This window comes from Cyprinodon variegatus, unplaced genomic scaffold, assembly GCF_000732505.1.
Source record: "Cyprinodon variegatus isolate N-32 unplaced genomic scaffold, C_variegatus-1.0 Scaffold122, whole genome shotgun sequence".
Classification (NCBI taxonomy): Eukaryota; Metazoa; Chordata; class Actinopteri; order Cyprinodontiformes; family Cyprinodontidae; genus Cyprinodon; species Cyprinodon variegatus.
The window spans coordinates 1,357,135-1,373,557 of NW_015150575.1; the positions used below are offsets into that span (position 1 = coordinate 1,357,135).

Genomic DNA, 16,423 nt, shown 5'->3' on the forward strand with positions numbered 1-16,423 from the left:
TAATTCATACCATTGTGGGACTGGTTAAAGGCATGTCAATAAAAAGCTAAGACGTTTTGGGAGGATGGGAGGATGGTTCTTGGCAAAATGATCTTCCATAAATTCTGTGCTGGCTATTGAATCAATAAATACTGGGACATGGTATGAGACTGATGAAGTGACAACATTTGCAGGGGATGAGAAGGAATGTGAGGAGCTTAAAGAACAGCTATGACAAACCAGATGTCCCTTCGGACCTTTCAATGAAGATACTATTACCATTGTCTCCAATAACAAGCAAAGATTCATATGTTTCAATGCAGCTGTTCAAGCCAACTGCATGGTTAGAGCAAGCATTCCCCTTTGAACCTGCTACAGAGAAGAATGAGCGATAGCAGGTTCTGTACCATCTTTCCAGTAGGTACATCTGCTTTGTCACAGCTGTTCTTTGATCTCCTCACATTCCTTCTCATTCTGTGTATCCCAGAATTGAATGTAGATTCCTCCTCACGTGTAAAGGCCTAAATTACCAAGCTCCATCTCATACCAAAGATGTGGTTTTTCCTGATGTTCCTAACAGAGCATTTTGCTCTCAATTTGCAGGTTTACTTTTGGTTCCAAGAATTTCTAAAGGTAGAATGGGAGGCAGTGTCAAGAACTCTGAACTTAGGGGCCAATATTCAAGGTGAGACAGACAGTCGTAAAATTCAAAAAGTTTATTAAAATCAGAACACAACGCAGAGCTGTGGATCTGCAGCGGCCGAGGGGGGAGGCGGGGCACTACCATTCAGTGGCAACTCTGGTTAGAGAGAAACACAGGTAAATGACCATGACAATCTGACGTAAAATGATTATCTATGTGAGGCACTTACCTGGCTTAACAGTTCAGTCCAATTCCTTAGAGCGCAGTAGGATGCAGCTGATGGACTGCCAACTAGATGCAGCAGACGCCGCCCAGATGAAACCAGTTGCAGCCCTAGTGAACAGGCAGGAGTCTGAGCTAGGTCAGGGAAAAAGTTCAGAACAGAAAGGTTCTTAGATCCAGGAGTCCGTAGCCCGGTCTAACACAAAACTATAAACCTCTCTTACCACTGACCTCAGAGAACAAGAATATGAAAGTCAGAATTCAGAAGCAGTGATCTGCAGGTCATCTCAGCAACAATGTCCGAAACAGCAACAATGATCTGGCCCCGATACCAGGGCTGAGCTGTATATAAAGCAGCAAGAGCAGGTGGATAAGATGAGTGATAATTAGTAACTGTAGGGCAGGTGAGTGAAATTGGCAATTAGGCCAGCTATTAGGGTAGTAGTTATTAGGCTCCTATCCTATGGAACAAACTGCCACCTTGTCTATTTTCAGGCCTAGCCTTCAAACTTTCTTTTTGATAAAGCTGAAGGTTATCCTGAACTGTATAGTAATGCAGGTATAGGCTCAGGCTGTTAGAGAATATAGGGAATATAGGGACCAGTTTTCATCAATTTGCTTCATTCTATTGCTCTTCTCCCCTTCTAGCATATTTGTTAGTCTAACCCCTAGCTTCATGTTCTTCCTGTTTCTCTCCACAGTAACTTGATCTGTTCTGTTTCTGACCATACTGGAGAGAAAAATATCAGCTAGGTTGCCGTCATCAACAATTTCGACTACAGATTATATAGTTGGGCCTGTTTTGTAGTTCTCAGTCGTGTTTCTCTCCTAGACGTTATTAGCTCAGCTGTTACTGGGGATGTATCGTTGCTGTATTGGGCTGTACTATTTTTGTACTTTGTACTATTACATTTTCCAACATACTAAGTATTAAGTACTTCTACGCTCCTCTTGTATGCCTGCTTCTCTCTTTGAACCCCCAGTAAGCCTCTGTAGAAGGTCACTTACACTGAGCTTTGTTCTGTAGAAGGCTTCTTCCTGTTAAAAAGGGTTTTTTCTTATCCACTGTCACTGTGTGGTTACTCAGTGTGAGGGATTGCTGCAATAGCCCCTTTTCCACTGTAGCTCCAAAGTCTGGAGCTTTTGAGGAGCTCCAGGCTTTTCAAATCACATTTTGCTTTTCCATACAGAATTACCCAACAAAGTTGCAATACCCACGCTTTTCTTTGATCCTTTGAGCAACCCTCTACTTTGCTCTGCTTAGTCGGGCTATTGGAGTGGGCAAGGAGCAACGATTGGTAGACTGTCTGGCCTCTTTTTTGTTGCATTTGCCCATCCTGCCATCTTTAAACTGGTGTTTTATTTTGTTACAGCCAACACACAAAACTGCCCCCCACATGTCAGGTTCTCTATCCTTATGTGGACTTTCAGTTGACTTCCATTCATTTCTAACCCATTTCTACAGCCTAATCATGACACTTACCCTAACCCTAACAATTAAGGGTTCTACCTATCCCTAATCCTAACCTAAACTCAATTCACACGTTAGTCCTAAACATAACAACTAAGTCTAAAAACAGCATTTCTACTCATGGGGACCAGACATTTGTTGCAACTAGAGCATTCAGTCCACACAGTGTGCTAAGATTTATGGAAAATGGTACCCACCCACACAAACATGCATGCACACACCCACCTAAGGACAATTTGGTACCCGGAGAGAACCCACACATGCACAGGGAGCACGGGGAGCAAATTCCATGCAAAAAAGACCCTGGCCTGGGAATCGAAAACGGAACCTTCTCGCTGCAAGGCAACCATGCTAAAAACTCTTATCATGTAGCCCACTCCAAAATAAAAACACACACACATTTTATGTCCCGTTATCCCTCAGTGACTTTGCATTGACTTCTTATAATTTTTTATTCATTTCTCTGTCCTAAACCAGAACCTCACCTTAACCCTAGATATGATACTGAATTCACACCTTTGTTCTAAACCTAATACTAGCAAATAAAGGAGGGAGGACCAGCAAAATGTCTTTACTGTGGTACAAACAATCCTCAGTGCCAGGGAAAATCTATCAAAATGACAGTTTATTTTGTATGTTAAATAAGTGTTGTATTAGGGATATAACTTTATAGTTCTTTATCAAACATTACCACACATTGAATGGTCTCTACCACACTAAATATCCCTATTTATCTGTAGGAATTTCTTTCTGTGTTAAACATATTTCAATAATCTCCATATGCTGTCTTGAAAATTGGAGGTCAACTGTGAAGAAATGTGAACTTTAAGGTTTTTTTTCTTCCTGCTGTTTCTATGTTGAATCCTGATATTTGCCTTCAATTGATAAGGGCTTCTTTTTCTGCTCACACTCACTGTAAACTGAGCTGACTTAACTAACCTGTTCTAAAACCAAAACTCATGAATAGCTTAAATTCAAATAAGTTGACTTAAGAAAACTGCTCTCTACTACAAATAAATTAAGCCCACTTCCTGAAACAGGCTTACTCAGTGTGTCCTAACATTTTCCCCCGCAGAACCATTGAGAAAAAAATTAAGTATGTTGGAGACTTTGACCAAAAACTGATTTATTTACTTCCTTCACTCCCCAAGCAATGGTGAAGCGTATGACCAGCTGGAGAACAGTTGTCCTCAAAGTGTAAATATGTCGTGACTCAATGCCTCTGTAGCACACTACAGTACCTCCTCTGTTCTTTAAGACTGGAACAAAACACTTAGCAAACCTTGTAAAAAGCTAGAAACATCTAGGAGTCATTTAAAGCCAGACAAATCCCTGACCGGTAAGGGTTTTGTTAACTTTGCTAAGTGTAAAGACATGTGTTATTCATTTGATCTGGACCTTTACAGCTTTTAAAGATGTTACCCATGAGATAGCGTTACACTTGCCTGAATGTAGTGAACCACTTCTAAAAGATTTAATGAGGTCATAGAAGGAATACTCTTATTGTACTTTTAAACAAAACATAGTTTTGTGCCAACGTTGACACAGATGATATCTTGAGTTCATGATTGTACAACGGAAATTAACAGATGGTTACTTTCTCAATGTTTAAACACAATATGCATCCTAAAGAATATCCATATTTTGTTTATTTACTGCCTTTACTTAACAAGGTATATGCTATTGAGATCCCAGACCTGTTCTGATTGCAAAACCTAGTTAAGAAAACAACAAAACAGAACATAGAATTTGCACTACTTGCACTTTAAATTAATTCAGGGATACATTTTCAGAATTTCCCCATTGTAGGACAATAAAGGGATTTCCTATTCTATTCTATTCTATTCTATTCTATTTGCAGACTGTTTCGATGGGGTGACAGTGGAATATGATGCAGGAGTTCACCCTGCAGGGTTGCAGTTCGATCCATAGCTACGTTATTGTATCCACTTCACCTGCATTACCTGCTGATGGCGGTCAGAGAACCCCGTGGAGGATCTGTTCACCATTCGTGTGTGAATGTGTGTGAATGGGGTAATGATTGAAGGTAGTGTGTGCTGGCCAAAACCATGACCACCACACCTGAAAGTGGGTCATTCTTATGTGCTTACATTTATTTATTAATCTAGGCACAAATGACACATCTGCATAGATTTGCAATAAGTCTGGTTTAAAAAGTTCTATTTATAAGCATGGACTTTTAGTTCATTTTTGTATTTTCATCCACTCAATTCTTGATTTGGTCGGATCATTAATAAGTCTAGTTTCCTTTTTCGAGTCTTACTTTCTATAATCCATGGGAGTTACCCTGACAATTAGCGGCTCAGCGCACCTGCACAAGCACTGGACTAAACTACCTGCTCCTCTTTAATTTTCTTCAATTTAAGTTTCTTTTTGCGTTCAACTTTTGATTGTTGCAATTAAGGTTTATGTTGTTGTATTGTTTAGTTACTCTATTGTGTGATAAGGGTCTGATCAGCCAATGGGAATATATACTTGTGTGTTATTTGTTTATTTGGTTTGTTATGTTTTTCGTAAATCTAGTTTTTTGGGCTAAAATAAAAAAAATATCTTTCTAATAATACCTGTGACTCCTCATGCCCTCTGACTTGGTCATTTACATAATGTAATGCCGGTTGGAGTCCTCTTGCTTAAAAAGAAAATAAGTGAAGGTCATTTGCCATTCATGTTGGCAAAACTGTTTTATCAAAGTGTTATCGCTTCTGTCAGTGAGCCCCAGGGAAGGGACCATCAGCGTGTATGAATGGGTGAATGACTGAACATAGTGTAAAGCACTTTGGTCATGTCTTTTGACTTGAAATATAATAACTGGCAATTTACCATTTACCATCAAGATTACCTGAAGGCCTTTAAACCTAAATTTCATTGTAAATGAATACCTAGATTTGACAAAGCCAACAAAAACATAGTATACCAATTTAAAGTAATGCAGAGCATCAATGATAACTGTAAAAAATTTTGTTTTTTGCATATCTTTTTTCATCATTATCAAATAGATTTAGACAATAAACAGATACTTTCATTCAAGGCATATGACCATGCTCAGTGACTGGCAGTTTTGCAAAAATAAAAAAGAGACGTATAAAGTATTTAAAGAAACTACCATAAAATTCTCGATTCTACTAATTAAAAACGGACAACTCTTTTTGTTGACCATTCTTATCAGCCTGTTTTCAGAAAATGTAGACCTTTTCCCATTAAAATTGTGGCAAAATAATTGAATGTCTTTTCTCCCTTTGACAGAGCTGTTTTTATACACTGTCACTGGCAAGATTATAAATCTGTAGAACAATTTACATTATTACCAACACAGAAGTTAAAACAGGGTTTGCAATTTGCTCTATGTGATTAGCGACATAACTTGGATGATGTTGTTCAATATAAAATCTTTATAAAGGTTTCTGAGAGAGAAACTTGGGCTTCCATCAAAGGCGCTTTTAAAAAAAATTAAATGTAAAGTTAAAACACCCTAACCCTAAGAAATAACAACTGCTCATTATAAGCTATCAAAATTTACATTTGAATAAAATAGCAAACTTCCAATAAGTAATGATTAATTTAAAAAAAATCATGTGCTACAATGTCTGTGAACTACATTGACACCTTTTACTTTTTGGGAACAACGACACAGTTTCAAGCAAGAGGGTTCTGCAAAAAAGGTCTCCCTGCCAAATTTTACAGGAGAATTTGACCCTCCAATTAATCTTCCTCTCCCTAAACCCCTACCCAGACTTATGCCCCTGTTAAATTCAATTCAATTCAGATCAGTTTATTTATATAGCACCAATTCACAAAACATAATCTCAAGATACTTTGCAAATTATACAGTCAGATTGGTTCAAAGTTTTCTATTTAAGGAAAACCAGCTGACTGCAACAACTCATTGACTCGAAGGCAGTCCTTCACACCAAACATTCTTGAAAGATTGTGAAGGTGCCTGAGGGTTAAATCCCCCCTCATCCTGGTCACCCACTTAAGCCAAGCATACACCGTACAATTTCTTTCAAATCGATGCACACAGCTCCAGCTCACACGTACAACGAAACAGCAGGGTTTAAAGTTCACAGCTCATGATGTATGTTCTCACACTGTGCGGACTGATGCAATCAACTTGCTTACACTGTACATCTAAAAACCACATCGGACTCAGTTCCGCGGTGAGATGGCGCTACTCGGACTCGCCTAAGAGTAGAGTAGCCAAAGAGTAGAAGAGGAATATGAAGTTCACTAGAGTGAAACGTCTGCCTTGGCAATTTGTGCAATTTTATGTGCCAAAAGCCCTGAAAAGAAAAGGCAACAATGTATTTGGACAAAGACATGGCTGAGCAACGTGGCTACTAGGGTCTGTTAATTTTATAGAAAGAACTCAATTTCACTCGCACCCTCGCCATGATTCTGTATTTTCCTCTGAGAGGAAGAAGAAGAATCCTTGTTTATACATGCCCACTGAGCTATTTGCCCATGACGGCTGACTGAATTTCAAACATGTTTGATTTTCTCCCAACCTCACAATTCCTGATCGGGAGGTGGTCGTGAGAGGCTGATTGTCCCTTGTATACTACATTACGCATTATTATGCTGAAAAACGGCCTGATAAAAAAATTCTAGCACGGCTGAAAAAATGGTCCCAAAAAGGGCAAGAAAATCATACAGTGTATGCCTAGCTTTAGGAGGTAACACTGAATTTTACCCCCTTCCCAATGAGTCAAGTTTTTGCTTCATTTAGTAATTGTATTGCCCAACCCATAAGGGTGATTGATATGTTATTTAATGAGATAATATTTGGACTGCCATATATTGTTTGTGAGCACACACCCTACTGGCTGTGTGTTTGAACAAAAAATAACATAGGAATCGAGCTCAAAACATGACAAAACAGATAACTCTACACATATATAGAATAAAAATTATAATTTTTATTTAAAAAAATCTTTCAGCTCAAAGCATATTCAAACACTCCAAACATATGTCAGTTAAAATCTTTTACCAGAAGTAGTGAAACTCAACTAAAGTTTGAGGGCGTTTTTTTATTTTTATTTTACCATTTCCACTTTTCTGATGAGATAATTATAAATGTGTATTAGAAAAAACTTATGGAAATGCAACTTATGAGACGTCTAGGCCACAGTTGTATAAAAAAATATATATATACCCGAGCAGTGATCAGCACACTCATATGAAGCCCTAGCTGTGCCAGCCAGACTGATTGTTTTGCTAGCAGAAAAGTTGTGCTGCATTATGGGTAATTCTGGCACTGGGAGTCCTGCAGTCCAGCCTCCCACACTGTGATTGGTCCAGCCAGATCTGGCTGGAGTCAACGTTGTAATGGCTCAGAAAGTTGGACCCAGAATTCAGGCAAGACAGACAGTGGAATACTTAAATGCCTTTATTCCAACAAAGACAGAAAAGAGCTGCAGTGGTGGCAATTGCAGCGGCTACGGCGTCTGGGGCAGGAATGTCTATCAGAGAGAAAAACAGGTTAGTGAATATGAATAATCTGAAGTATTGTCATAATGAGCGCGTCAGTCACTAACCTGGTTTGACAGTTCAGTCCATGCCCAGAGAATGAGGATGATTAAAGCAGGTTGGCTGAAGAGACATAACAGACGCTGCTAAACAGTTCCAGACGAGGAAGCCTAGAAGATCCGAGCTGATGAAAGAAGACAGGAATAATCCACACAGCTAAGTCAAGAGGCAGATCCAGGTTCAGTCCACAGAAGAATCCAGGAGAAGACAGGCAAGCAAACAGATCAGACTAGGACAAGCAGGCTCAAAGGTCCAAATACAGAAACGGATCAGGATCCGACAATCAGAACACTATAGAGACACTTGAGAACTATCAACACCAAAGGCTCAAGAATAATCTGGCACTGATGGCTGGGACCAAGGAGTTTAAGTAGAAGCAGGAGCCGGTGGATCAGATGAGTATTGATGAGGAACGAGACAGAGCTACATAGGTGAATAAGATGAGTAATCAAGTCAACCATTATTGTCAAAATCATGGCAAACAGCTGAATTAGGCTCCATGTAATTCAGTCTAGTTGGCCAGGCTTAACAAGTTCAGAACCAAAGTTGACTCCAACTAAAATGATTTTGACAAAAATTTTACCACATAAACCACCAAACATATTATGCACCAAGCTTTTCTTCCTCCTGTCGTTCTTGTCAAAATTCTTCTTGTGATAGCATCTGATTTCGCCAAAATAATTTACATTTTCAAAATATTAGCCATGAAAAACATGGCAAACTTACTGTATTTGCAGAGCAGATGTTTAAAGTTTAAAGTCTTGATGTTTAAAATTGATTTATGCTTGGAAAATGGCAAACAGCGTGGCCGATTTCTTTTTTTTACGAGTGCCTACATCAAGGCAAGGCAAGATTATTTGTCTAGCACAATTCAGTACAAAGGCAATTCAAAGTGCTTCACTTGCATGAAACAGTACACAAGAAAAAAAATCAAAATAAAAAGTTTAAACATGATAAAAGAAGGTAGTAAAGCAAGTAGGAAACAGCTGGACAAAAACGTACATTTATGATACCTCAGTTTACAGTTTACATTTAACAGGCAAAGGCAGTTCCAAACAAATGGGTGTTTTAATTTGATTGAGGCTTTCAACATTTTTACAGCCTTCTAGGGATTTGTCCCATATAAGGGGGGCAAAGGAACTAAATGCTGCTTTTCTGTGTTTGGTTCTGGGTAACAAAATAGGCTTGAAGTAGAAGACCTAGTGGTTTAGGAGGTCCATACACATCAATATGGGCGCCGTCAATCAGCAGACCAAGATACCTTCCTTATGTTTTATGATATTTTTAAACATTTTAATCTGATTCAGTTCAAAAACACTTTATTGATCCCTAAGCAAAGTCAAATGTTAAAGTAACTCCTAATATTTTTTATCTTATAGATTTTCTGGAGTGATATGTATATGTAAGCCTCTGACTGAGGACACTATTTTGTTGTTTGAAAGTCTTTTAAATGCTTTAAATGCTACATCCTTGATGCTTTTCCTTTTGCATAAAAATCAAGGCTGCCATTTTTTAGTTACTACGGTAATAAAGTTGATAATTGAAATAGTGAAATATGAGATATAAATTGTGGGAACCTAACCTTTTTTCATGTAACAAATAATTTTGACAGGTCACCTTTATTTTCCTCTGGATCTCAATGGATACATGGTGTTCATAAAGTTATAGATTGTTTAGTAAATTAGCTAAGCAACCTGACCATATGTCTGTAGCAGAGGAAATCCATAAATGTCATGGCAAAGTAAACCAAACATTTTCAATTTAAATAATCATGAACCCATTTTGGGCTGAGACATTTAGTCATGTTAGTTCAACAATTTCTCCACAAAATACTCAAAAAAAAAAAAAAGACAAAAAAGACAAAATGCAAACATAAAAGCTACTGGACATAAAAGCTTAAAAATCAGGTACATAAAAGATGGTTCAACAAACTAGACAAACCTACACATGTTCAATTGTATGTCAAAATAAGTATGAAATTAGCTAATACCCTTACATCAATTCAGTGCATTTAAGTATGTGGTGAAGATGAGTCACTGAGGATGAAAATGTGAAATGAGACTTAAAGGACTTGGAACAGAATGTTTTGTTAATGCAAGATGGTCTGATCATTTCAGAAAATGCTTTTCTGCTGTGATGCAAAACCAGCTCTCAGAGTTCACAGATAACTGCTTCAAAAAGAGAAATCATCCTGTGATATAATCAATTTACAAAACCTTAAAAACTGACAGAATGAGTAGCACTGGGTTACCTAACCATTCACATGTATTCAGCCTGAATACACATCTAAAATCTTTCAGTTTATCAAACCAAATCCTAATACTATGTTGTTACATCTTACAGCAACAATTAAATCATTTACAGTATTATAATCTTGACAAAACGACCCAGAGCCCCCTCCCCTGCTAACACTGCTCTGTGATTTACTGGTTAAATATCATTAACTATTTTTAATAGCTAAACATAGCTATGTAGCTCAATAGATCGATTTATTTCCTATTTTTTTCCTCTTTTTGATAACATTCTGCTTGTAATATCAGCTCTTGTTCTATTGGGGGCGCAATCAATCTTACTGCGCGACTGTTGCCTAGTAACGGCGTTCTTAATTCTATTTCCGCCTCCGGTGTAGCACTTCCGGTGTTATAGCTGCTTCTGGTAGGCATGTTTGATTTGTCACTTGGTATTTAGCCTATCTGTGGATAACATCTAGTTTTGAATAATGTTTCTCCTTTGAATTGGTTTTTGATTATATGTTTTAGGCCGAGTGTATAAGTAAATATGAAGCTAACAGTAGCTAGCTTTATAGATTCATGTAGCTTCAGTTTAAAAGCGAAAGAGATTTGACTGCAGATACGCCGAAACAGTCTTTTTTTTATCGCGTTTTATTGTTTTACTGTCACTTAAAGATTTTTGTTTATTTTATTTTGGGCTATTTTACTGTAGCTAACTAACGCTACCCGCGGTTTAGTGTATGTCAGCAGTTCAGCAACTTCCTTCACCTCTCTAATATTTTTGTCCCGAACCCAGGATTTGTTTATATATATATATATATATATATATATATATATATATATATATATATATATATACATTGTATCGTTCTTGTAGATTTGAATACTCTAAACTGTTCATTTTAAGCTGTTATAGGCAAAGTTAGAGTTTTTGATCTTTTGCATACCCCTTATAAATGTAGTCTCCCCCCCCCCCTCCTCTGTCCCACGGTGAGGTCTAGAAGCACAAGATCTATATCCAGCCATTCAGTAAAGATGCAGCTACATGGCTGTACATCTTATTTTGGCATTTGACTAATTAGATGAGCCCTTGAATGATAAAATGAACTACAAAAAAGGTAAAAAGCGAATTGTAAAGTTAAAAAGTAAAGTTATTAAGCCTAGTTAACTATTATATTAAGGTTTATAAACTTAAAAATGTAAGTATCAGCATTAATGCCTCTAATGTTAGGTTGTACCAAAAAATGTGTTTCTTTCACTCTGAGTGTTTTTCATTAATTTCCTATAGAAGCACTTTTGTTATTTTTCTTAATATATTTGGGCAAGTTTGCATTTCCTGTCATTACATTGACAATCCTTCTTTCCATCAATATTTTTTGAATGTTACAAAGGTGATAAGGTCTTGTCCTGATTCCAATAACACTATTGGCTTGAAATTTGGATTTTCAAAGTATTTCCCTGAGTGCCCTATAAAGGGTTAAAATGGGAAATAACAAAGACTATCTGCAGTAGGCACGAATCACACTCACAGTCTTCCAGTTGTTGAACAAAATGGTATTATTTCAGAATTTAGCCATAAGCAATCCAGCTGAAAACATCTAAAAAGACCAAATAAACATTTTCTTTTACCCAAGGTAAAAGTTGGAACTTAAAAAAAGGAAAGGGCTTTAGCTGTAACATTATGTCCTGCTGTCATTTGTTTTTGGTCTCTCCATTACTGTCAAAACATTCCTGATCTGTAGGCAGGGGGTTGCTATGGTATCTGCCAGGATATTAAAATCTTATCTTTGGGCTGCATAGGTTGGTTCTTCATCCATCCCACCAGGGGCACCACCAGGAGTTTAGGGCCCCATGAAAGACTTTGATACCCCCCCACACCCCACCCCACCCCTCTAATACAAAATATATGCAAGTTTTAAAACTGCTATAAAGATTCACTGAAGAGTTAAATAAAATATACATTAAATTAAATATACATTAACTTAAAACTTTACATTAAAAAGCACCCTATCAAAATTATAAGAGCTTATTTAAAACCAATGTCTGTATCTATGTACACATGAAAAAGAAATAGGTTTTAGATTGTGGAAATATATTCCTTTTAGGTTTCACTATAGCTTTATTAAAGGGCATTATTTATATCCTGAGAGCATATTTTTCATTCATGTATACGTGTAATAAACATGTATTCTTTATGTGCTTTCTGGCTGCTCATGAAAATGATCAAAATTTATAGATGTATTTTAATGGTTGTAATTTAATCTGAATATAAACATTAACAAACTTTTTGAATATTGACACAGATTTTAATACAGGTTGCTGGAGGTGACCCAATGCGCCTCAGCTGTCCAGGATACAGTATAAACAACTGGAGGCCATATCATTTTAATTTCAATATATTAATAGATTACTTCTTATTTTGCTGTTTTTAGTGCTGAAAAATGAGGGCGAACACAAAGAGAATTTATTTTTCTGCTAGATTTTCTTTTTATATTTGAAATATAGAGCGGGATAAATATTATTATATATTAAGAAAAACAGAAAATAACTGGCTAATGGCTGCTGTTTACATTTCTTTTTCTTGGATAACAAGTTAAATGTTTAGATAAACTACAAGTGATTAGCAGTTTCGTTTATCCAATTTTTTTTTAAATTTCCCATACAATACTGATTATTTACTTGATACTAGGGGTGTGCAAAATAATCGTCATGACGATGCATCGCAATTCTAATTTTTGTGATCTACTCCATCGATTCTTGATGCCAAGTATTGATTCTTAATTAACAAAAAGGAATAAATAAAATACATGAATGGTTGGCACACATCAGCCAAAAACAAGTGGACTACAACTTTCAGTCCAGTAGATGTCGCTGCGGATACCACGACGAGTCATTCATAAACAAAACATGGAGACTGAGAAAATTCGCCCAGCGCCATCAAATTCCAAGTCAGATGTTTAGATGCAGTTTGGCTTTAAAAACAAAGAATGTAAAAACGAAATTGATATAACGCACGTAATTTGCAAAAGGGGAAATGTCAAACATTTGAATGTTTCCATTTGGTTTAAAGGACCACTGAGACCATGTAAACGGCACTGTTATTTTAAGTTTTTTAAATCCTAAGCACTTTTTGTCAGTGTGTCCACTCCAGTAATAGTAATATTTGTGTCCAGTATTTGTTTTCATGGCAATACCTTCGATAGTTGTCTCAATAAATAAAGCTATGTATGAATTAAGTTGCTTTCAGTTATGTATCAATTGAAGACACTATCCAGATCATACACAGCCAGTCAGCCACTGGTAATAGCTGTATTTTTTTATTACAGTGTTCAGTGAAAATATCACAAGGCATCGCGATGCATCGCAATATTTCACGTATCGTGATGCATCGTGGCATGTGAATCGTGATTGGAATCGAATCGTGACTTCTTTGGCAATACCAACCCCTACTTGATACGATATCGACACAAATCAGAAATACTTGTGTTCCATCCATATTCTCCCACTTATTCTGTCAGGGTTGCGGTGGGGCCGGGGGACTATCTCGGGCATTCTATGGGCGAGGGGCGTGGTACACTCTGGACAGGTTGCCAGTCTGTGCGGCAACATTCAAACACACAGAGACGTACAGACATACAGCCGTTCACACACACACTCTCACACCTAAGGACAATTTGGGGAAGCTAATTTACCTAACGGTTAATTGTTGTTCTTGGAATGTGGGAGGAACCGGTGTACCTGGAAGAACCCACGTATGCACGGGTAGAACAGCAAAACTCCATTCAGAAAGAATCAAACCAGCAACTTCCTTGCTGCAAGGCAACTGCTCTAGAAACTGCACCACATGCATCCTACATACTTGTATTGCTTCTTTTGTAGTGTGGCATTGCTTCATTTGTAGTAAGGAGGACATTCGAAAACACTCGGGAGAACAACAGTAAACAGTAAATAATGGGTATGGGGACACCTGACCCATAGATTGGTTGACAATCTATGGGTCAGCCTTAATCTGAAATGTCAGATATAGGAGCGATTTTCCAAAGTCAATATCAGATCAGAAGATACCTACATGTGACCTGTTGTAGTAACAATTAAAATATTTTTATAGTACACTGTAGACCAGGAAAAACAACATAAATATCAAAATGCCTATATAATCTATAACAAATTTATTTATTTAACTTTTTAATTGCTCGCATATTTAGCTAACAGCGTGTTTTCATGTGTACATAAATTACTACACTTTATTATTGCTCTTTTGGTGCTTAGTAACTGAGACTAAGTGTTTAAATCCAAGGTTTGAAATTGTTTTACTGTTAATAGTTAACAGAAGACAATACATTTTGGTAGGAGGCAGCTCATAAATGTCTCAATAGAACGTTTTTGCTTTGAAAAAAGATTTTACTGACATGAAAAAGGATTTCACTGACAGCTAATATCACATGTCTGAATCAATAACTGCCAACAACTTCAGTCTATTTGTCTAAAAACATCTTCTTTTTCTTGTCCGATTACTCCCAGCTAGATAAACATTATTATTCTGTAACTGTCAGCCTTTTTTTCTTTTTTGCAGTCGTCATGTAAATGCTATGCTGTTTATTTCTGTACTATATTTCAAATATTTTATTTGCCCATTTAGTTTGATGATGATTGCAGAGTCACCCGACTCCAAGACAAATACATCCCCATCTGAACAGGCAGCAATGAGCAGCCTGGAAGGATACCAGGGACTCTACTCCGGTTGCCGTGACAAACCCACGATTACTAGCGATTCATCAGACGTCCATGAGCTCACCAAACAGCCTCTCCAGGGGCTAAAATTGGCATCACATGTAGTGCTGGACTCAGCCCAACAAAGAGGCAGGTTGAAGTGTTCAAAATGTGGAGGATCAAGGATGTTCTTCTGCTACACATGCTGCTCATTAGTGGGTGTCGGCATGCAAGAAATTCCCGTAATCAAGGTTAGTAAGATCTTAAAAATCCATTAATTTTTTATGTCTCCTCTGGAACATTGATTTTTTTCAAATGTTATTTCTAACGATGTGATTCAATGAGTTTTATGCAAGATCACGAAATCATGTGGATAAACTCTCCTGTTGACCTGACTCTAGATGTTATTGTTTTGTGCTTAGCTTCCTGTGAAAATAGACATCATCAAGCATCCAAATGAAACAGACGGGAAGAGCACTGCAGTCCATGCCAAGATTCTGGCATCCAATGATGTCACAATGTACACCTACCCCTGCATCCCTGAGTATGAAAAAGATAAGGTTAGATGAGTTTCAATAAGTAATAGTGGATACATTTAAAATATGAGAAAATTAGCAAATAAGCATCATGCTAGTTACTTATGTAAACTGTCCTGTCATATCTTTCTACCTGCTTAAAATACCTGTCTCTGTTTTATAGGTTTTACAAAAATTTCTTTTTGTAACATACTTTAAGGAGGCATTTAGTTTGTTTTTAGATCTGATGAATTTGTGAAAATTGTGCTAACCCTTAAGGGCGGATTATACTTCTGCAACTGCACACATCAAATGTCGCTTGCGTCTGGTGGCGAACCAGTTTTGGTGGTATGCTTCTGCAAAGTCGTTCTAGAATTTCTAGGGACGCAAAGTGGTTTCCTTTTAAAGAGAATCGAGAAGGACAACCACACAGACAGCCGGAAAGGCATACCAAGGACCAATCACAGCTGCTTTTTGTCTGCGCACTTCCACTTGAGGTCTGCGCGGGTTTGTAACCATCCTACGTGTAGTCAGGAATTTTTTGAGGTGCACTACAACAGTTGCAAAGCCTCTGCGCGGGGGCGTGGTCGCGCACATAGGCAGATTTTATGGTTGCAGAGGCTATGTGTCAGAGGTATAAATTTACCTTTATTTGTCTACTTCTTCAGCTGTAGTTCAATGTAGTCAGAAAAGAGGCTAGGTTTAGCTGAGGTTGCTAGGTCAGGGGCAGCGGCTTCCAATTGACACAATAATCATTAGAGATTAACACTCTATATGTCAGCAACCCAACTGCTCAAAGAGCCATATTGGATCAAAGAAACATTGGTGTGGAGCCGCAAATATGTAAAAGTGTTATATACGCGTATGACATCACAAAAAATGACTGAGCTTACAGGTATGATACGCATTCATGATTAAATGTTTATCTAACAAATGTCACATAGTAGCATGAGGTGAGGGAGGAGCAGTGAACGCTCTCACTGCGTGGAATTCACCCCGCGCCGTTGCACTACCCTTCATCTCGCGTGTTACGTTTTATTGCATTGACGTGTTTCTGTTGGGAGGAGTTGAGCCGCAAGAAACCAAGCAGTAACTGACAACCATC

General features: G+C 37.6%; 1 protein-coding gene across 2 annotated transcripts in view; it reads left to right on the plus strand.

Annotated features, from left to right (window-relative positions):
• dtwd1 (DTW domain containing 1) overlaps nt 1-16,423 on the plus strand; it is a 47,028-nt gene that overhangs the window by 28,675 nt on the left and 1,930 nt on the right. The window contains exons 1-3 of one of the 2 annotated variants that reach the window (XM_015375643.1): nt 11,152-11,211; nt 14,750-15,054; nt 15,226-15,363. In XM_015375643.1, coding sequence (XP_015231129.1) covers nt 11,196-11,211; nt 14,750-15,054; nt 15,226-15,363 — 459 coding nt within the window. In that variant the 5' untranslated portion in view covers nt 11,152-11,195. Of the gene's footprint in view, nt 1-11,151; nt 11,212-14,732; nt 15,055-15,225; nt 15,364-16,423 lie in introns of those variants that run through there. The other variant, XM_015375644.1, reaches the window with a different exon arrangement.